Source organism: Gavialis gangeticus, unplaced genomic scaffold, assembly GCF_001723915.1.
Source record: "Gavialis gangeticus isolate Ggan-Ray unplaced genomic scaffold, GavGan_comp1, whole genome shotgun sequence".
Classification (NCBI taxonomy): Eukaryota; Metazoa; Chordata; order Crocodylia; family Gavialidae; genus Gavialis; species Gavialis gangeticus.
Genome location: NW_017729032.1, coordinates 143,418,402 through 143,441,199, shown reverse-complemented (window position 1 = coordinate 143,441,199; position 22,798 = coordinate 143,418,402). Strand labels below are relative to the sequence as shown.

The following is a 22,798-nucleotide window of genomic DNA, read 5'->3' as shown; positions in this document are numbered from 1 at the left end:
GATTGGCTTTTTCCTGGGCATCAGTTGTCAGTTGTCCCATCTGGTTCAGCAGAGGTCCAATGTTGCCCTTGCTTTTCCTCTAGCTCCCCACATATCTGAAAAAGGACTTTTTATTGTCCTTGATGCTCGAAGCTAGTTGGAGTTCAGTTGCAGCCTTGGCTTTCCTGGTTTGCTCCCTGCAGGAACAGACCAGTGCAGAATAATCCTCCTTGGAGGTGAATCCCATCCTCCATCCTTTGTAGGCCTTCTTTATAGCCTGATAAGGTCTCTCTGTCCTTTCCCAGGTGGTATCACCCTCTCCTTCCTGGCTCAGAGTCTTGGTCTTCTAGTCCAGAGGTTCCCAACCACCGGGCTGCAAAGGGTTGGCTGCTGGGTCGTAGCACAAGCCCCCCGCTCAGCCCCCCCATCTGTCTGCCCTGGTGAGCAGCTTCCACCGCTGGCAATCACATGTGGGGTTAAAGGTGGACAGCGGGGCAGCCCCGGTAGGGAGGCATCCAGCTCCATGTGCCCTATCCCATGCTGGTCAGCAGTATAAAAAAGGTTGGGAACCACTGTTCTAATCCAGCAGATCTCTCTCTCCTTTCCTTCCTAGTTACCAATTCAGTCTGAATCTGGCCCCTATCTGCTTCCTAATCAGTGTTCCCTGACCTCACAGCAGCTGGTGTCCAGCCTCCTTACTCCAGTCTACTCCTTTCTCTCCCCCCCATCCAATTCTGGCTTTTTTTCTTTCTGCTTTTTCCTCCTCCACTTTTGCAAGGGTGCCATTGAGATTTCTTGCTTTCAGTGCTGGTGCTTAGTTAGGAGCAGTAGGTTCAGGAATAGTCCAGCGTTACCCTGTACAAGTGGGCTGGAGGCGGGTGTGTGGAGATGGCATGTATATAGTGTGGTCACAGGTAGAAGCCATGAGATGCTGGAGCATGCTCAGTGCAGATAGCATCATTAGTGCTTTCAGATCTGAATCTCTAGCATGTGCAATCTGAGAGTTTTCCAAAGGCATGCATGATGCCTAAATATGGCTGACTTTGCAACAGAGCAAATAAAGAGACATCCCTGACACAAAAGCTATGTTTTGGCTCCAGAGAACTGGAGCTTTTGAAAGAAAAGTTCACTAGATTTTTTCTAATACGACAAATGAACATGTTTTCCCCTATCCTAGGTACTGGAAACATCAGAGCCACTTGGGCTAAAATTTTCCAAACAATTTGAGCCTGAGGCAGTCATGTGGCATGAAAAAAATCAGCCCACATGGTAAAAGCTTGGCAAGGTTATAAGCAAGCGAGAGTAGTGTCTTACTTAATAATGGATAGCGCCACCAGTCCCTCTTTAGTGCTAGAAAACTCAATATTAGAGGTGCAATATGACACTGATAATTCCAAGATTTTTGACAAGCCCAGCAGATTTGTAAGATAACCTACTGCTTTCATAACACTGTTCAGATGAGAGAGGAACGAGAGGAAAGGAGAGAAGAGCAAACTGAGATAGAAGTAGGAAAGACTGCCCTATAGGGAGAAAAGGAAAAATATCGGGAAGGAGAAGGAAGAGCTTTTGTATTTAAAAAATGCTATGTTTTTATTACTGCCCTGAGGAAAACTAGACTAAAATGCCATCTGGAGGTTTCCAATGGCATCACAAGGTTTGACTGGTCTAATTTATCATGTCTAGAAGCAGTTCCAGGTGGTCTTTTACTCTGTATATTAGAACCTCAGTAATTCTCATTTCCCTCATCTGCAAATCCAGCAATCTCAGAGGTGGGGGAAATGCAGCCTCAGGAAAGATTATATAGCTGACATGGACCTGAAGTTTTTTATTTCTGAGTTCCCCATTGCTTTTATCAATGTATGTTTGCTGTTGTACTATGATACACTAACATTAAAATACATATTAATTAAAAGATGCATTCTGTGATGTAGGAACCTGGTTTTATTTTATAAATCTTTAAGGAAAACCGCAAAGAAATAAGCTGTACCAATATATGATTGCTGGGCTTGGAGGGACGTATCAAACACAATAAAACCTCGCTTGCTAATATGAAATATTTATTAATTAGCAATTGGCCATTAGTGAGATTCTACTTGGTTTTTTAAAAGGAGGGCCTTGTACTTAAGGTACAGGACTAGAAGTCAGGAGTACTTTAAGTGCCACAGACTGTTAGTGCCAAACTACACAAATTATGGTGCATTTCTGTAACTCAGTTTCCTCATCCGTAAAATGGGGAAAATAATACCTCTCTGATTTTTCAAGACCACAGTGAGACTTGTTTCTCTATATTCAGAAACTCAGGAAACAGAATTGCAAAATGATGTTATTACAGCTGTGAGATCTGAAATTTGGCATCATCTTTGCTAAAAATTGTTCCAGTCTGATAATTTAATTAATCAACATTGAAGCAGAGCATTTGAAATAATGTGTGTGCTCATTTGCATAATGGTGGTAATTGGCAAAGCCTCACAAGAGAAATTTAGCAGTTCTGCAAATGACAGTATGATAGACTGTTTCCCTGCAGCCAGCAGGCAGTGCACATTTCAACCTATATCATTTGCTTTTCCACATAGGAAACAAGTGACAACTAGATTTACTGGCTAAGGGGAAGAGATGACCAACTAATTTTTGATGCCGCTTGAACACAGATTTAGATTCTACTTGACTATGTTGTCAGTCAAGACAGTAAGATTTTACCCAGGTATTTTAGAGCAGAGCACCCACTTCTGGATGGAGCTGAACGTGTTTACAGCTAACAGGATCCTTGGCCGTGCTAAAGCACAAAGCTCCTGTAGCCAAATCTGGCAGTTTCGCTGTCACATATTTTGAGTCTCTAGCTTCACAACAGGAGCCAGCAGGGATCCAAGCAGTTGTTGCAATGAAAATTAGCTACTGTCATTCAGTTTCAGAGAGGTCCTTGATGTGGTACCAACCCACTGGGAATCAATTGAGAGAACTTATGGTAATGTTGCACCATGAGATTTTCAAGTGCACATTTAATTTAGCTGTAAGGCACGTAATTATTTTAAATAAATACTTGACTGTGAAAAACATTAATTGGGTATTAATGACCATACAGCAATGGTAAATGTATTAAATCCTTCAGAGCAATGTTTTGAATGATCAATTGGTGTTTCTTTAACTATCTTACTGTATTCATTTCTTTGCAATTAGTGAGACAGGTATTGATTATTAAATAAATGCCAACTGATTAGTGAAGCTGCACGTGGTGAGGAGGATCAGCTGTGTATTAGGTATGTTTTATTCTCAATTCTGCACATCAGTCAGCAGAAGATATGCAAGATCCATGACTTCCATAGGACTGCATCTAGGAACATGCCTTAAGGCATGTTTATATTACCTCCTGGCTGCGCCCAACCTAGCTACCAAGAAATAAGGCTCACCCATTCATTTCCCCCTTTGCATGTGCTCAAGCCCAGCAAAATAGTGGGGAGGAGGGATTAGGAGTAGCATTCCTCCAAGGGGATGGACTAGGTGACCCTTGAGGTCCCTTCCTTGTGATTCTGTGACAAGATGGGGACCTGCATGGGTGCTCTAGTACTGCTCTCAGATGCCTGAGACAGGGAATGGACTGAAAGCTTCTTTGAGCCATCTACTCTACCTTAACTACTGAGTTTGGGCAAGTGCAGAGAGGGAGCAAACTGGGTAGGTCTTGTTTCTCAGCTGCAGTCCCAGGCTCAACAGAGAGGCAGTACCAGCAACCCTCACTTAACACAGTTTTGGTTAGTGCTATTTCACTACAGTGCTCATTTAAAATCATACCCAATTCCACTGAGCGCCCAGCTAGTTTTTCTGTATTGCTCAGTGGAATTGGTGAGTTTTGGCGGGTGGGTGGGGAGAAGCAGAAGTGGCGGTGGCAGTGAGAAGCAGGGAGGGGCAGGCATGAATGCAGGGCCTGTGCCAGTGCCTGGGCCAGGGCTAGCAGGGACCCAGCACGGGGCAGCAGGAGCTTGGGGCCTGGGCTGGCGTGTGGTGCTGGAACAGATGGACGGGTGGGAAGAAGCAGTGAGAAGTGGTCAGGGCCAGCAGGAGCCCATGTCCAGGCTGGTGCAGCAGAAGCACAAGTGCCTGCAGTCAGAGCCGGCAGGGGCTCGGGCTCAGGGCAAGGCAGCAGGGCATATGGGGCTGGAGTGGCTGGTGGATGGGCAGAGGCATGGGGAGAGGCGGCTGCAAGCAGTGGCAGTAACCAATTATTGCTATTTACATTCATCCCTATGGGAAAATGGATTTCGCTTAGCACTCAGTTTTTCCAGATTAAGAGCACGAAGTGGGGGTTGCCTGTATAGGTATGGTCTATAAGCAGCAAAAATGTTCACAGGCTTTCCCTCCCCACACTTAAAAAAGCTTAGAAGCTGACTACCTGGACCCTTCTGTTACTTGTTAACTATTTGGGACAGGGCAGCCTTTTTGTCTGTGTTTCTCCTGACAACCCCAATGTCATTTTCAGAAAGAGTCCCGTGCAAGATAAAGCAAAGGAGAAGGCGAGTGTGACAAGGGCAGGGGCAGTGCTAGAAAAAAACAGACACATGATAAGGAGCTACTGCCATTATTTAATAGCAACAATTAGCAGCTCCTTTGTGCTCCCATGCCTTAGCTTTGTGAGCAAAATATTTTGAAGTCCTGAGCAGGGCTGAGCAAAAATTTTCCAGTGAAACCAAACTACGCTGGAAAGTGTGGCTATCCCGGATCCAAAATGTTCCATGAAAATAGAATGCGTCAGTATTTGTGGAAAGGACTTTTTTCAAGATTTCTAGTTCATAGGATATTGAGAGGGGGAAATAGAATTATTCAGATTCTACGCAAAACCAAACTTTTAGAAGCATGTACATTTCTCATGGGCTCAGAGTCCCCAGATCAGAGCAGAAAATCAATTTGGTTTCTCTCTATGAGCATTTTCCCTCCCGTGCACCAAAGATGGCCTTGGGTGTGTACCACAGTTACAACTGCAGAGGGTAAACTAATCTTGGAGGGCCACATCGCCCCTCTGACAACACCTCTAGCTAGCCCATCACATCTTGAAAAATAAATTACAGGGATCCAGCCCAAAGCTAGCAGTTTCTAGCTGGGAGCATCCTAGATCTAACTATCCAACACTAAGAATCAGCCTGACCCCCCTTTCCTGATGGTTAAAACTCCCATGTCTCCCATAAGTGCCAAGCAACCCTACCCATGCAAGTCCCACATCATGAGGGGTTATGTTCGTTTCACAACTCTTGGTGAAGAACCCATATGTTCTTTCTTCACTAGGTGCATTATCTATTCAGCCAGCTCTGAGACCAATTCTTTCACCCTAAAAGAACCAGGAATGGGTTGCTGAAAAACTTCAAAGAAAATACAGTAGGTGAAAACTGAAACTTGCTGTATGCTAAGAAACAGTTTCCCTTCCAGCAGTAGCCACTTGTACAGTAAGACAAAATGACTGTACAATACCATGGGAGCTGGGTGAATTAATTTTAGCAAAAACTTACATGATGAATATGCAGCTTGGAGAGCACTGGTCTTACAGGTGAGATAGGCTATCCCCCACCCCTGCTTTGCTTGCAGTGTGTGTAGCATAGGAGTGAGTGAGAGGCTTGTTTCTCAGCCATAGTCTGAGGGTTACCACAAAGGAGGTGTCATAGTTTCCACTTAATGGAAACTATGACACCTTCCCTTAGAGGAGCGTTCGTTCAGGACCTCCAGACTTGGTTCCTCTGAGACCTGAACTTCTAGGGCTTGGCTTCCTCTGATTTGATCTCTTTCTGGCCCTGTGATACCTTCATTCCTTTCTGCCCATAAATCAAGCATCAGCAGGAATCAGGGTTAAGACACTTGCCTTAAAAATTACTAAAGTGGGTTTGAATCCCCTTAGGCTGAAGAGCATCTAGAACCCAGGTGCCCCCTTTCCTGGCTGTGTGCTCAGTTGTGTAGTAGGTGGGCAGCTGCGCTACCCCCAGTATCTAGTCATCAGAGGAGGTCTAGGCACTCGGGATCATGCGTGGGTGGAGATGAAGCTCTGAGAAGGGGCAGAAGTTCAGAGACACCCTTGTGCTCACTGTTTCTTCTTTGCTGTGTGCCTCCTGGCTCAGTGCCAAGGTCCCCTTTGAATGTTTGCACTGTTCCACATTCATTGTGTTGAGATCCTCAGCACCAAACTCCCTGTCCATCCGGATCACCTTCTAGGGGCAGAGTGTGTACTTTTTAGCAGTGCCAAAACCTAAAATGGTGGCACTTACAAGGGAAATCTGGATCTGACCTCTACGTGTTTTGTCGATCTTGATTTTTCTATTATAAGCTGGGGGCAAGTCAACTGGAATGGGTAGAGGGAGGAAAGAATGGGGTGTACGGCAGATTACACAATGACTCTGAGCTACAGATGTGGTACAGCCATGAAAAACAGCAAATGCAACCCTAGGATGCATCTGGCAAAGTATCTGCAGTAGAGAGAAAGAAGGCTTAGTGCCATTGAACAAGGCCATGGTGAGATCTCATCTGCACTGCTGTGTGCAGTTCTGCGCACCCAGGGTCAAACTGAAGGGCTACTAGAACTACCCAGGGGAATGGAGAGCCAGTCTTAGAGGACAGGAGACTTCAATTTGACTTGTTTCATGTAGCAAAGTGAAGGCCAACAAAGAACCTGAATTGCAGCAGCAGAACTAGGGATTTCGGCTCCCTGGGCAGAGGTGCCGAAAAGCAGGTCAGGGGAGTTGCCAAGCCCCAGAGAGTCTTCCCTGACCATTAGCTCAGGGTGGACTCTCGAGGAGCCAGCTGCTGCTGCCACAGTGCAGGCTCCCAGTCCCATTCGTGGCACCTCCTCTGACTCACCACCTACTTGCCTTCTCCCAGTTACACTGCTGCCTGATTGCATTCAGTAAGTACCCCAGGGGGATAAATACCAGAGGGTGGGGAAGTGCTGCCTAAGCTAAAATATTGTGTTGACACAAGAACAAATGGGTATAACCTGCCTGTGCATGGCTAGAATGAGATGATGGTTTCTCACTCTCAGAGGAATAAGGTTGATCAGCCTTCCAGGTGCAATAGTAGTGGACAAGAAACTGAATTAAGATGGAGCTTGATATGAGTATGAATGGGCTTATCTGCTGGGACTGAAGGAGGCAGGTCTCTGTCAAGCCCAAATAATGTTTAAGGGTTTTTGTTTGGCACAGGGGGCAGGGTTGTGGGGAAGGGGAGGGTGTTTTCTGGTGACCGCGGTTTGGCCACTAAACCAACAAATTGATTATTTGCACAGCTCTGAGACATACAAGGCCACTCCATACAGTGCTTAGGAAGAGAGAAGCATCCTTTTTAAACTGCTGGGAAAGTTTAGGTCTCAGAGATGGAGATGGAGTTTTGCAAGGCATTTGGGGCAAACTCAGTTTGCAGTCCTCTGAAACGTGCTGTGCTGTCATGAGAGTAGGACCAACTTCACGCAGCTCTCAGTAGCATCCTGCCCACGTGAGGGAATACTAGATCAGACCATTGGATTTGTGTGTGATACGGTCTTCCCTTCTGTTTTTACAGGTATCGTGTTGTGGTACCATACCCACCTCAAAGCGAAGCAGAAATTGAACTGAAAGAAGGTGACATTGTGTTTGTGCACAAGAAAAGAGAGGACGGCTGGTATAAAGGGACATTACAGCGAAATGGCAGGACGGGCCTCTTCCCCGGAAGCTTTGTAGAGAGCTTCTGAGGACACGCTTTTACTCATTGCCACTCTCTGAACTGAAGGCTTTTTCAGGGGAAATTCCATAGCACAAAAAGAGACAGCCAAGGGAGACCTGACTGATATCCACTGCCATTTCTATTTCCAAAGACTCCCCAGCCGTCCCATCTACAGCTCTGGAGGCACAGTACTCTGCTGTGCTTCCAAAACCGTATCTGGTGCATACAGTGGTATGTTGAAGTAGTGCCTTCCACCTGGAATTACAGACTGAGAGGATGCACATTTGGACTGTATCTAACCTGAACTCTACCTGTTCCCCTTTGTGTAAATTATAGAGAAAATATCTTTAAAAAAAGAGAAAAAAGTGAAAGTTGTTTTATTGCTGTAACTTATTTGTCAGAGCTGCAGTGTTCTTATTACTGGCCTATGCAAGATGGATTTGAAAGTTTAAGGAGGGGTGGTAGGAAGCTCATGGAACTGGGATTTTATTTTTCCAGGAGAGATGAGGGAAAGTACAGAAAACCCAGCTAAAGAATTGGGCAGTATCCTGCAAGGAAGAATGAGGAGTCCAAAACATTAGTGTCATGCTGTTGATATACCTCAAAAATGTGTTGCATAAAAGCGTCAGTCAGGAAGTGTGTTAGTGACTAGAGTTTCATAGCATCTGAAGCACCAGTGACATGTACAGGTGGAGCCTGAGGCAGTATGGCTCCACCATTCAATTGTGGTTCTCTGAGCAGAATCCCTTTTACCTATCTTCTGCCTTTATTATATGCAGCATGGTTATTTGTCCTTCAGTATCACTTCCAATTGCTTTTTTTTGTACGGCATACTTTTTACTGTAAGAATTGTTATCCTTTATATCTGTGTATATTCCTAATAGAGCAGACATTTTCTCTTTTTCATAACATCTGGTGCTACTTTTTTTATTAGGAAAAGTTTGGTTTGGCTCAATGGCGAGGCTGCAGCAGGTTTCACATTTGACATAGGAATCTGAAATGCATCTAAAGCACGTTTCAGCAAGTTCAAAGTGTTTGCTAGCGTTACGTAAAGCAAGAGAGAAAATCAGGTTCGGCAGCAATGGGCATATACTTCACTGTGTGTAACACGCTTCCTCTCACAGATGTAGTTTCTAAAGCACAATACTCTGTCTAGACAGTGCTAAGTATTCAAGAATTGGGAGCATTTCCAGGAGGAGTAATTTTAATTGACTTTTAAGGCAATAAAAAGAACACTGCAGATTCCAGCAAGCACAGGAATAGTGGAATTTTCCTCTGTCATTGCATCACAGAGATGAGAGCTGAGCTGAAAAGGCTGTAATGATCATGATCAAAGTGTGATTTCTTACTGTAGAAATGTACAGTTCTTGATGCTGTTCAGTTTCCAAACCTGGTGAAGCTACAATACAAAATAAATCAGGCAATATAAGCTTCCATCCTACCAGGGACTTCAAAGTGCAATAAATATAAAGCAAGTTTATCCTGTTATTCATATTAAGCAAGAAGAGAAAAAAATCCAGAAATGTAATTATGAGAGTATTTTTAAAAAATCAATTATGCATAAACCAAGTTATGATAAAGGAATATTCTTAACTCTGGCAGTATCTTGCCTTTCACAAGTGGCAAGCTGATTGCCAAGGCCAACAAGCACAAGTTAGGGAGGAAGTTCTCTGGACATGATCTTATTAAAATAGATAATTGACAGCCTTTTCTTACCAGTATTTCACATGAGGAAGATGTCTTTTGTTGTTTTTCAAGATGTGTATACTAGCACATATCACAGTATGTCTAAATGAACGTTCATGTTTAAGTTCCATTCTGTGACTCTGTTCTCCAGTAAAATTAAGTTCCTTTTGCTGTCATATGTAATGAACAGATTCCAGAAACACAGTCTGTGGCTAAGTGTAGCACCTTCAGAACATGGAGACATTTTCAATTTTCTTTTTTCTTTTTTTTTCTTTTTTTTTGGGGGGGGGGCGGGGTTGGGGGGAAGGGAGGCATAATTTTCCCCCCCATTTTTAACATTATATCATTTGTTAATAGTCCCAGTTATAGAAAATCAGCCGCTAAAATGTTTGACTATTGTTGGGAGAAGGTTGCCTTTTTGTAACCAATAGAAGATTAACAATTTTTGTTCTGCCAAAGACTGACTTAAGAACAAAGAACTATCTGACCAGTTATTTGGTCCAAATCAGTGTTGCACAAGACACTAGAGAGTTAGCAAGCTAGCCACGTCAAAAATGTGTTCTGTAAAGTCTCTGGGTGAATACTGTCAGAAGGAGAGAGATTTTTGCTGAAACTATAATGATTAAATCCATGTTCAAATCTGGTTCCAAGACTGCATTTACTATGCTCAGAAAAATGAAACAGGAAGATGCCTTGGTTACTGCATATTGTATTCAGCCAGCTCTAAAATACTTCCAGATTTCCACCTTCTAATGCTTAAATTGTATGGCACAAAAGCTAGTATGCAGGGAAATAAAGGACTCATGTCTGTGTCATGAAATCAGTGTTTCTAAATGTATTTTGGAGTGAGGACAATAATGATGATAAAAATAGATAATAAGAGTTAAAATATTCCTTTTGGTCATACCTCCTCCAAGAAATATTTTTTCCGTGTTTAAAAGTTTGGAAACCAGCTGTTTCTCACCCCTGTTTATTGCTTATTATAACAGTTTGGGTTATTGAGTAATCTTCGTGGTCAAATCAGTTCCATGCCAGGAGTACGAGTGCAGAACATCAGACTGATCAGCATTAAAGAAAGTGACCCAGTGCCATGACTCTGGAAGAGGATTGACTCCTACTGTGGTCCATTTTCTAACTACATACAAAGGAAAGAGAGAAGGAAGTAGGGGAGTGTGAGTACATTTCCTGCAAAAAAAAGCAAAAGAATCCCTCTGGCAGCCCCATTTTGTATAATGCCAGGGTCGCTATTCTAGAAATGGGTTCAGCTAATTGAACAGTTCCTTCGTACTTTGCACAGCTCAGAAAGTGGTTTTGTGATACATGAATGTTAACGTGATTTAGGAAATGTTGGCGCTTATGAGTACAAATGAATTACAATGACTGTGTTTCTGATTCTTTAAATAAAATAAATATCAAGGTAACTTGACTGAGGTTTCTGTTATTTAGATGGTTAAGTGATTAAACAAAATACCTGAGCTGCAGATTGCAACAAAAAAGAATCTCAGAATCATAGAAAAGTAGAGCTGGAAGAGACATCAGGAGATCACCTAGTCCAACCCTCTCCCCAAGATCTCTAGCCAGACCATCATACACAAGTGCTTGTCTAACCTGTCTCTAAAACTATACCAGTAACCCTGTTACACAACTACAAGACATATTGCCCTAAAACACTTAAGAACCTGCCCCAGGTGAAGCAAGGGGACAAGGGCACCATCAACGTCCTGTTGCTGTAAGGGTTTTTAAAAACACTCAAGAGATCCAAGACAGAGGGCTGTAAAGTAAAATTCCTTCTTTATCCCAAATGTGGTGATCAGTCTGACCATGAACAGAGGAGGTGACTTTGAAAATAGGGTGAAGGAAGAAATGTCTCTGACATTTAAAATCATAGAGTTCTCTGCTTGTAAATGTCAGGACTTTCTCCAAATGAAATATGATGTGCCCATAAAGGGTCACCTTTCTACAAACCCCACTCACACTGAGCAGCTCTGCCAAACAGACCCACTAAGGGCCTTGTTACACAACTGGCTGTGAGCCACACAAATGTTGATGGATGGTAGCGCTAGCTCACATTTGGAGCAGTCACACTTTGGGCCAGCAAGGACCTGGAGGACTGACAGGTAAGAATCCCCCTCTCCTTCCCTCCCCCCAACCCCATGCCAAGCTTCCCCCCTACCCCCAGGGCTTTCCCATGTCCTTCAGGGTCCCCTCCTGCTCCCACTGGGGGTGGGGGACAGAGTACAACAGGAGATGGGTAGTGCAGTTCAGAGATAATCTTGCCCTAGAGTATTATAACTGAGCTGCATAACAAGTGCTTTAAACCAGTTTCAGCTGTTAATGTGCAGACAATCCAGGAGTTAAGCGCTCCAGGAGCTGCCCAAAATGACCATGCAACAAGGCCCTAAGTCTTATCTAATCAGCAGAACTATACACATGGGTACGTACCGCCTAATGCAGAAGTTGCCAAATTGAATGGAAGAACTTCCCTGTCGATCTTTCGTGACAGAAATGTGATTTTTCAAAGCCTTTAAGGTATTTGGACTGCTGGTCCAGGACCAAAAGGGTAAGAAGCATTGTATGTAACTGACCGTGAATTCTCAAAGGCTTCCTTGGGTAGGATGCTGGGGCACTAGCGAGCATTCAAACTACATTGGGGAGAGCTATGAGATCTGATACAGGTGAACAATGGGATTCATGCAGGGTCTCAGAAGCCAGGAGATGGTGTATGGCCCAAAGTGGAAGGTCCCAGAAACTACCAACTAATCTTGAGGGAGCAGCTATGATTACTGGCCTGTGCTGAACAGTTTCCAGAGCTTTTTTGAGAAGCCTGTAGCCAGGTTGGAAAGTCAAGGAAAGTTTTCCTGTTTTATAAAATACTTACCTTACTCTTGGGGGGGGGGGGGGGGGGAAGGGGGATCAGAAGCAGTTCTCTGATGGTTGAAGGTCCCCAGACTTGAGGTCCTATTGAAGCCAGCAGTAATCACAGAAGCATGCTCAGGGGAGACCAGAATCAAAGCAAAAGCTGAGGTACCTAAAAGTGTGGTGTTGCAATGCATAACTTTCAGGTGCCTGGTCTTCAGAGCCGCCTCCACACCCTTGTGTTGGGTAAATAACCCAGTGCACGGGGAAAAAACTAGGTGCCTCCAAGTGGGAGCCAAAAATAGTGCACTGAATAGGGAAGCTGTTTCCAGCTAACCAGGTGGGAAATGTTGATGTGGGTGTACTTGAAATAATGGCCTTTTCTTATGGTTGCAGGGAGGTGAACCCAACCTCCTTGAGATCCACAGCCCAGAAGTTTCTTCCGTAGAAAGATGCTGCAATCTTTCTTGTAAGAATGGAGCAAAGATCACTTTAATCCCCTTAAAAGATGGCCCTAGAAAAGCTGCTCCCCCACCCCATACAGTATTAGAGCATGTAGAACATCCAGGATCTGGGAGATCTGAGTTCAATATTCTCTAAGGAGGAGGCTTCACCCAATAGCTAGATCCTCCTAGGACAGGGCCTTAAGCCGCTCCAGTTGGTGTGCAGGAAAGTGTTGTTCACACTTGCTGAGACTGCACCACGGTGCAGCACAGACGAGTCACGGGACCAAAGCAAGAGGGAGCGTGAGAATGAGTGCTTGCACATGGTTGTAGTCTGGGATTAGGCTACAGCCACTGCAGCTCAGCTGGGAGGGGTGAAGAGGAATCTGGTGTCCAGTGTGTCTAGGCATTGTAACCACTGATGGTTTAACATTCATAAATATTCCTTGGAGCAGGGGCTGGCACTCAGGACACCCCCGTCTCAGATGAGTTTACTAATCATTTGCCCACAGGGGCATAGTCACTCTGATTCCCTTTCTGGCCCCATGAATATGGTCTGTATGGTTGCAACACCCCCCCCACCCCTTCCCTCCAAACACACCCCTGTATGGTTGCAACATCCACCCCCTTCCCAACACACACCCACCTGCTGATCGTATTCTCTTGGTTAGAGGGTAACTTCCTAGTAATTAAGCATTCACCTTTGATGTGGTTTTAAAATCGGAAGTGCTGGTGGAAGTGCACTTCCAGTTTCACCGCTGGTGGTTCTGGGCTCAGCACTCGGACCCCCTCCCCACCACCATTAGCGATCTGGTGGCCCCCCCACGACTTGGTGCCCATGAGACCCATCCATGAGCTGTGATAGAGACTATCCTTGAATGAAGGTATTGTGGATGACAAGGGTGATGCCGTGGGAAAAGAGCTGGGATGGATTAGTCAGGAATTCTCCTGCCCTCATATGTGGCCCCTTCCAGCCTTACTTTCCTATGATCCTGTGAAAATGAGCAATTTTAATGCTTGACTAGGTAGCAGTGAATGGTCTGTATTAGCAGAGAAGCCAAGTGATGATACAGTTTGGAGAAGGCCCTCTCCTTAAAGCTGGTCTTCCATGTATTCTAGACTCCCTTCATCTAAAGGGTTTTTCAATTTATGCCTTCTACATCCCAGCAAAGGGCATTAAAGACCAGTCTATAGGCTAGGAATTGCCAAGAGCACCCCTGCACTCTGCCTGAAGCTGGCTGACAGGGCACCCAAGAGATGAAGACATTTGGGCACAGGAGGTGAGCAAATCAGAGGAAATATGGCTCTGTGAGAGATGCTGCCTGAGAAGGGAGGGGCTGTGTGGTGTTCCTGCGTTTCGCATTTAATAGACATTGGATAAAATAGATGGACAACACTGGGGGCCTCTTGCCTCACCGGAGGCAGGAGCAGGGACTGGAATCAGGCTTCTTTGTTGCAGATACCTTTTTCGTTCTTTTTCCTGATTTTTCCCCCAGCTATATCAGCAGGCCATGAGTCTACCTTCCCAGAGGGAGGGGATTTTGAGCAGCTGTGATAAACACTTCCATTGAGACTGCACAATATAGCAATGTTGTATAGTTACAGTACACAATGCGTTCCACAGGAACCGCGGGGGTCAAGCAAAGCCAAGCTGATTTACCCAAAAATGCTTTAACCGCGTGAAACAAGTACTCCCAACCATCATAAGCTAAACATGCCTTCCCACCCTGCTGGTAATTTTCCATTTGCAACCTTTTCAAGGGCACCTCACCCTGTGGTAGAGACTGTCCTTGAATGGAGGGATTGTGGATGACAAGGATGATGCTGTGGTAAAGGAGCTGGGATGGATCAGTCAGGAATGCTCCTGCCCTCATGTCTGTAGCATTTCCCAGGTGCAACCTGCCCGAGGCCCTTTGGTCCCGTGACAAACAGCATAAGGAAGGCTCAGGAGAGAGGACAGGCTCAGTGTGAACAGACAAACTGCTATCCCAGAGCACCTGGTCATGTAAGTTTGCATTGCATTAAGATCATTCCATAAACCATTAAATGCTAACAACATTCACCTTTGTCTATGATTGTGCAGTGTTTACAATGAAATTAAAAATTCCTTTATGTTCGCGGCTCTGGGACTTCTCCACACCTTTCTGTTGTGGAGCATCACTGTTGTCGTGTCTACACAGGGATAACACCAACATCACAACATGTATGAAAAGCATGGCATTAAAAAACACAAACATGGTGTATTAAAAACAAAGATCCTGGGTGTACAAACAGTTTACCACAGGTTACAAACCTTTGCTACAGGTCAGTTGCTCATTACTTTTGAACACTTCAGATTATCTTACCCTGTAGCAAGTGAAAACCAAGCTAGGGCAACTTAATCCTTAATGAAAGATAGGAAGCCCTAGTTTAGCTTCCATGTATCACAGGGAAAGGGCACATACAGACAGCTGCTGCAGAGGAGATGATGTATAGTAAAACCCACCCCTTTTGTCCCATTTGTATGTCCAGACACAGAGACATAAATCATGACTGGTAATTTATGCATGTCAAGTGCGATTAAATTGTTGCAATAGTAAAGATGCTCAGGATGACTTGCAGTGATCTCAATCAATGTATTACAGGAAACCATGTACATTTCTCACAAGGTGCCCCAGGATTTAAAGTATTAGCACTATGCAGTCCTCACACTGGGCCCTACAGGGAGCTTTGCTTTCGCAGTTCAGAACATTCACATCTGCTCCTACGCAGGTCCTGTGTTCTTACAACAGCCGGACAAAGCAAAGCTAGCGGCACTCTAACAAAAACCCCTGCCTGTCAGCCTGCACCCTCAACGTCAAGATCCTTCATTTACCTTTCCGTCTTCCAGATGTGCATTTCACAGTTGTTCAGGGCTGCATTAAACAGGTCCTTTCTCCTAGTGCCAGGTGAAAGTTTTCAAAGGAAGCAAAGGGATAGCTGTCCCTCTCAGAATTAATGGTAATACCGTTAATATCCATAAAGCTCTTAGAGGATAACATTATATAAATCACTGACTGTTTACCCAGAGTAAACTGTCCTGCTACTCTGGGCACTTCTAAATCACCCCATCCTGACAAATCTTCCACAGTGACTGACCAGCCCTTACAACACCACAGGGTGATACTGTAATTGTTGCTGACCTCCAAAGGCCACCAACAGGCAACAATTATGTATATAGGTCCAATACCTTTAGGGGATCCCAACCACTAAAATCCACTAAAACCATCTTCACCTTGCCTGGTCATATGACCCAGGGAGAAAGTGCCAGTTTGGTGGCAGCACCCACCTTGCTTGCAGTTCCCCAGCTAGTCACCCTATCAACACCATCCTGGCTCATGTTGAAAGTGAGAAGATTCAAGAGAGATTTCTCCATGCATGGAGAAAAGAGGAACTGCCCAACACTTTATGAAGACTGTGCTGGGCCATAGAAGTGGCATGACCTGGAAAAAGTCGCCAATCAGCCCACTGTCCCACTGCCAACAGTTGGCCACTAGCACCTTCCCAGTCCAAGAAAACTAGCTAGTTAGAAGAGTTTTGAGAGAAAGAATCGTGTATGTGTATGGCTAAGTCAGGGGGGAAGGGAAATCATGGATATGGGCTGCAGTAAGTGCTTGGGAACAACGGCTGAACGGAACCAGGGGGGGAGTGATCCATCCAGGCAGGACAACAAATTTGAGGAAAATGCGGGGCTTTGTGCTGCAGGGAAGGGGGAGAGGATGTTTTGGGGCAGTATGGAAGAGAGAAATTAAGAGGAAGAGAAAAAGACATATTAAGACAATGAGGCTCTCACCTCCACTGTTAAAGGGAAAGACATGTATAAAATTTTCATATCCCGCATGCACAAGAAGCTATCTGCCCTAGTGCTTGTTTTCTTGAAACTTACATGCATTATACAGGCCTTTGAAGTTGCTGTTTTGAAATGTATGTAACTCACAGGATAGCACAACATTTAACAAATTGACAATCGCTCCTTACACATCAAACCTGGGCCAGTGTACCAGGCAGTCATGAAGATTAAGGCTAAATTCTGTTTCAAGCACTAGACATCTAGCTCTGCCAGAAAAGTCCTGGCTTACATGACAAAGGACAGAGAAACATTGTGCATCTACCCCAATTAAGCAGAGTTCTTCTATACTTCCGGTAGAGAGCTAGTATGCAGCTCTCCTCTGCTTTGCAATGGGCAGCACTTAGACACCTTCAGAGATAGACTCCCGTTACCCTAGAAACTCATGGGCCTCCATTCATGCCAATGGGTATTTTTAACCTATGCTGAACTGCCTCCATCTACTCAGAATCCCCCCACACCATATGAGGGTAGGTATCTTTTACCCTTAGCAGACAGACAGGTGAGGAAAACAAAGCACCTTTTCCTCCTCAGATAGCCTAGTAGTTACCACTCCTGCCCAGAACATGGGAAACCTGGGTTTTATGGCCCTGACCCTGCACCTCCTATGTCCCACAGGGTGTGTCTACCAGTGTTTTTATACATGCCTAAACTTAATGCACATTACCCTGATACGCATTAAGGTGATTTAAGTGCACATCCACACGTACATGCACTAATGCTCATTAACGCAGGTGTGAGGACTGACCTGGGACTCAAGTTAGTCCCACCTCAATGGACACACACTGCATTAATGTGCATTAGTATGTCTACACGTTTGCTAATGCAATTTAATTATCTGCACATAAATTTGATACCTGCTTTATGCAGGTATCAAATTTAGACTTGAATAGCCTTAAATTGCCATTTTTATGGTGCATTGAGGGTATGTACATGTAGACATGTGCCCTTAATGCGCCTGAAATTGGGCTAACATGCATTAAATGCACATGTGTAGACATGCCCACAGTGATCGCCCTATTGAGGATCAGGAAGGAATTTTACCCGCATGTCTGTAGGAGCCCTTAGGTTTCAGTCACTGCTCTTCCCGGCAGCTCTTGTTAATGAGTGACACACATAAATAAAGCTAAGAGTAGGAACTAGAAGTTAGGGTGCCTACAAAAGGAGACTAGAAGAGCTTAGCTTGAGTGTAGCAAAACAAAAACTGAGGGGAATATGGTTCAATAAAATTCTGCTACTGGGCATGCCCAGACTCACTGCCGTCTTGGCTGAATATCTCCATGCTCGTCTCATGTCTAAGAGCATTAGGCCTTCACATACTAGGTCCCCGGCTCCCATGAAGCCTGATTCAAAAGGCATGCTCTGAGCATAGTAAGCATTGACAGCACTGAGTTCAGTGCAGAGCAGAGCAGCCACAGCCCTTTCATTAAAAAACCCTAGCAAGAGAAAGCCAAAAAATACCCAAGTTCAGCTTGCTAGAAAAGAACAACCTCTCAGGCTCCAGGGCAGGTAAGTGGAGTTTTTGTGATGCCTACTCGGACATAAGCAGCTAAAAATCATGTCTATATCACACCTTCAGTTACTAGTTGTGATTCTGGCCCTTAATGGCTCCTATTATAACTGTTCCATTTTATATAGACAAATGGATATTCACTGGGCCAGCAGGAGGAAAAAGATTGATCCTACAGCTCCCTGTGTAGGGTAACTCCCCTGGGGTGTGATACGGATGGTCACTTTCTTGCTCCGAGCATAATAGCAAAGACACCATATTATTGGTTCAGGAAACAGCAGTCTTTTTTTTTTTTTTTTTTAACTCAGTAAGCACATCCTTGCCACTGGACTTTCTCAGCTTTTCATAACTAAATGAAAAGTTGTTCTTAAATTAAAATTAGCATTGAATTTTCTATTTTTACCAGCATGGAAAAAGACAATGTTTAAGGGATCTGTAAATCAGACACGAGCATTAGATTTGCTTTAAATAGCAAATATAAAAAGGCTCCTTCCTGTGCATTTTTACCTAACATCCCCTGACTAAGCCTGCAGAGCCAGATTTGCCTATGGTGTTTTGGCTTTGCCCTATATTCCACATCCCATCCCATAGAGGACAATATGGGTGTGGAACATTAGCCCCCTTCGTGTTTTTATTTTAGTGCCTGCACTAGATAATTTCCTTTGCTGGGTAGGGGAGTAATTTCCTCTCCCCTGACTGAGTGACCTGCTCTGCTTTCATTCACAATATACACATGCTCAGACCCAAGTTGTTCAGACAAGCAGTGACTCCGTCTACACAAGTAAGATGTATTGTTCTCTTTCATAAGTAGCCCCTGCTCATCCCTGTCTTTCATAAGTAGCCTCTGTTGTCCTGCAGGTGTAGCCTCCTGTTAGCTTTGACTTGTGCCCATGCTGGTGAAGACCTTGGAGAAGTAACTAGGTGGAGCTACCCTGAGGCTCCTGGGGGTGCCATGGCTTGCATCCAAACTGTCGCAAATCCTGTGGACCTTGATGAATAGAGGGGGAACATGCATGACACCCATCAGGTTGGAGCTTCAGTGGCAGGGTATGGCACAGAGCCATCAGAACCAGGTTTGTGCTCAGCAATGAAACCCCCAAAAAGATTTCTGTCTGCTTTGTGGTCTCTTAGCAGTGAACTCAGCCCAACTTCATTTCATCCTACCATTAAGTAAAAGGGACTTCAGTTTCTCATCTTAGAGGGGATTTTGAAATAGCCCTGCAGCTGCCCACTTGAGTAAAAGCACAGTAGACTGGGGGTTGCTTTATTAAGATTCCCCCCTCCCCTCATCTAATTGTCTGGGATCTGTATTAATGGAAACATAAATTGACTGCCACTGTGCTAAATGACAATCAGGTTTTGTTTGACAGAGCTGGAAAGTATCTTATTCAGAGCGTTGGCACTGAACAATCTAAATGCAAATTATGGACTGTTTTTGGGTTGGGAGGATGTTTATCTTCTGATGAGGTTATATGATAATACAGAGAGGAGACAGAACTGGCTTTCAGTTCATAAAGACTATCAAAATGTGTGACAGTTTAACTACAGGGCCAGTGTTTACATATTATTTTAATGGAACTGACTAAGTTATTCAGCCTGGCTTTTTCTTTTAACAAATCATTTTTAAAACAAGACCTAGCACAGCAGAATTCCAGCCATATTTCAGCAATTCCCATGCACATGTGTTAGCTTGGAAAATGACAGGGCAGCCACCATTTTAATCCTGTTATTTCTCTTCCTCCCAGCCTATTTCCTTCTGTTAAAATATATTTCTGTCTCCCTGCACATTCCACTTGTTAGATTAGCAGGTGCTATTTGTGAAGGTCTTGCTGGAGTGTGTGCTGATAGCTCACAATATAAACCTGCCTACTTCAGAAACCATGCAGTCCTCAACAGTAACATATGTATTGCCAAGGAGTAAATGTTGCTCTTATTATACAGCTAATTATATTCAGCTCCAGGAGCTCTAATTCAGTGAGATATTTACACTTTCCTCCCATATGCCTCAGAATATAGAAGCAATTATGAACAATATGGTGCACAACTGAAAACTCAAAGCCCACAGGTCACAATGCTGCTCTCAGTATTATCTGCTTACCTACATAGTCCCTGCCAGATTTGTGGCAGCTTGGTTGCTTGCGCAAATATGAAATTCCAACATTTAAGGGCTACACCAACAACAGGGGCTCAGGTACTGCAATGCTTTGGCACACCTAGCCACCATTCCAGTTCAGCACCTAGGCTCCTGAATTAAGGCATAGGATCTACAAAAATTAACGTGCTAAGCAAGCCATTACAAAAAGCCACCTAAACTAGCCAGTAAGAAATGCTGGAGATGGTGACAAGGCTTTTCATACCGTCTCCCACCGCATTCTTGCAAGCAAACTGAGAAACTATGGGTTGGATGAATGGACTCAAGTGGAGTGCCCCAGGGGTTAGTCCTGGGGTCAGTTTTGTTTAATATCTTCATTAATGATCAGGAAGATGGGACAGATTGCACTCTCACCAAGTTTGTGGATGGCACCAAGCTACAGGGTGCAGTAGATGCACAGGAGGGTAGGGCTAGGATTCAGATTGACCTAGACAAATTGGAGGATTGTGCCAAAAGAAATCTCATGGAGTTTCAACAAGGACAAATGCAAAGTCCTGCACTTAGGACAGATCAATCCCATGCACTGGTACAGGCTGGGGACTGACTGGCTAAGCAGCAGCTCTGCAGAAAAGGACCCTGGGGGTTCCAGTGGACAATAAGATGGATATGAGCCAACAGTGTGCCCTTGTTGCCAAGAAGTCTAATAACATACTGGGCTGCATTAGTAGAAGCATTGCCAACAGATCAAGGGAAGTGATTATTCTGCATCTGAACTGTTGTGGCCACATCTGTACTGTGTCCAGTTTTGGGCTCCCCCACTACAGAAAGGATGTGGACAAGCTGGAGAAAGTCCAGCAGAGGGCAATAGAAATGGTTTGGGAGCTGGGGCACATGACTTATGAGGAGAGACTGAGAAAACTGGGTTTATTAGTCTGAAGAAGAGAAAACAGAGGGGATTTGATAGCAGCCTTTAACTACCTGAAAAGTCATTTCAAAGAGGATAGAGGTAGACTGCTGTCAGTGGTGACAGATGACAGAACAAGGAGCAATGGTCTCAAGTTGCAGTAAGGGAGGTTTAGGTTGCATATTAGGAAAACCCCTCACCAGGAAGGTGGTGAAGCACTGGAAGATGTTACCTACAGAGGTGGTAGAATCTCCATCCTTGGAAGTTTTTAAGGCCCAGCTCAAGAGAGCCCTGGCTGGGATGATCTAGTTGGGGCTGGTACTGCTTTGAGCAGGGAATTAGACTAGATGACCTCCTGAGGTCCCATCCAATGCTAATTTTCTATGATTCTAAGGCCTTTACTGTGGGGGGAAAAGTGCACACATCAAAACAGCTGATACACAGTAAAGTCATATCACCTTTTGCTCCATGAGAGTTGCTCATATGGTGTATTAATAATGTTGGCTTAACACATCATATGAATTCCAAGTAAAATTATAACATACTCAGTGTTTACACTGATGCCTACAGAATATACATAGGCCACATCTGTTGTTGGGATCTGATCTACAATCACATATTTTACTCTAAGTGGTGTGACTAGATCAGGTGCCTGCTGTACAATCATTCATCAATGCTGGGAGCCCAATCCAAGTAAATTGGAGTGGGAGGAGGGGCAGGTGAGATCAGGGGGCTAACAGGTTCATGGGGAGGGGGACTGGTGAGATCGAGGGGGTTGAAGTGCAGGATGGGAGTTGGCAGGACTGGAGAGAATAGTAGGTCCATGTGGATTAGTGGGATCCAGGGGGGGTTGGTAGGATTGGAGAGGCTAGTGGGTCTGCAAGGGGAGGACTGTCTCTCCCAGGTCACACATGTTTGAGTTAGACTGGAACAGGTTAGTCCGACCTACGTAGTTCATGTCCTAGGTGAACTAAAGTTAGATCAGGCCGGCCATTTTTTGCCCGAGCTAAACTTTTCAAATGTCTGTACACATCAGCACTTAGATTAACCTAATGCTACTTAAGTTGATCCAAGTATAAGATCCATATATGAGTGAAATAAATTAGATTGCTAATCCAATCTCTCAGATTTATGTAAAGTTCACCACTTAGGTCAATCTAACCCTAGCTGACTGACCTAACACTTAGATTGACCTAAGTATAACATCCATATATAACCTTAGACCTATAACTATCAACACAGTGTTAGACTCTTCACTGCTAAAGTATCATGTCTGTATTGGGTTTTAGTACTGCCTACATTCATTACATCCAGATTTTTTTTCTTCCTCTTCCCTTGTTCATTCTTTCCCTAACTCACTAGCAATTCAACAGAGATTTATTACAGGCACAAATACATTTCAGCACCAGAAAAGTATTTTTCACTGAAATTTCCCTTATTAGATTACAGGAAGGAAAAAAAATCATTGGCACATCTTGAATTGCACATGGCTTAAGAGCAATAAAAATGGTCACCAGAAAACTCAATGGAAGATTGAGTTTTCTGGTGATCATTTCTGGTGATCTATTCTAATATTATAAAAACCTAAGTCTGTCTATCTGTCCATCTCTCTGTCTGTACCGCTTTATTTGCACTCTGATTGACTTATGGAAACAGCCAATCAGGGTGCTCCAAGCATGGGGGAGTGCTGCCATGATTCCAAAGCCACGCCAAGGATTGGATAGGGGGTGGGGGAGCCCCATCCTGGTCCCTGCAAGAGACAGAACAGCTGCAGCATGGGGCTTTAGGTGGTGGCACTCCA

General features: G+C 44.4%; 1 protein-coding gene across 1 annotated transcript in view; it reads left to right on the top strand.

The window, feature by feature from the left end:
* The window catches only part of SH3RF3 (SH3 domain containing ring finger 3), a 162,651-nt gene extending 151,898 nt beyond the window's left edge, over positions 1 to 10,753 (top strand). The window contains exon 10 of the mRNA XM_019523841.1: positions 7,501 to 10,753. Coding sequence (XP_019379386.1) covers positions 7,501 to 7,669 — 169 coding nt within the window. The 3' untranslated portion in view covers positions 7,670 to 10,753. The remainder of the gene's footprint in view (positions 1 to 7,500) is intronic.
* The last annotated feature ends 12,045 nt before the right edge of the window (positions 10,754 to 22,798 follow it).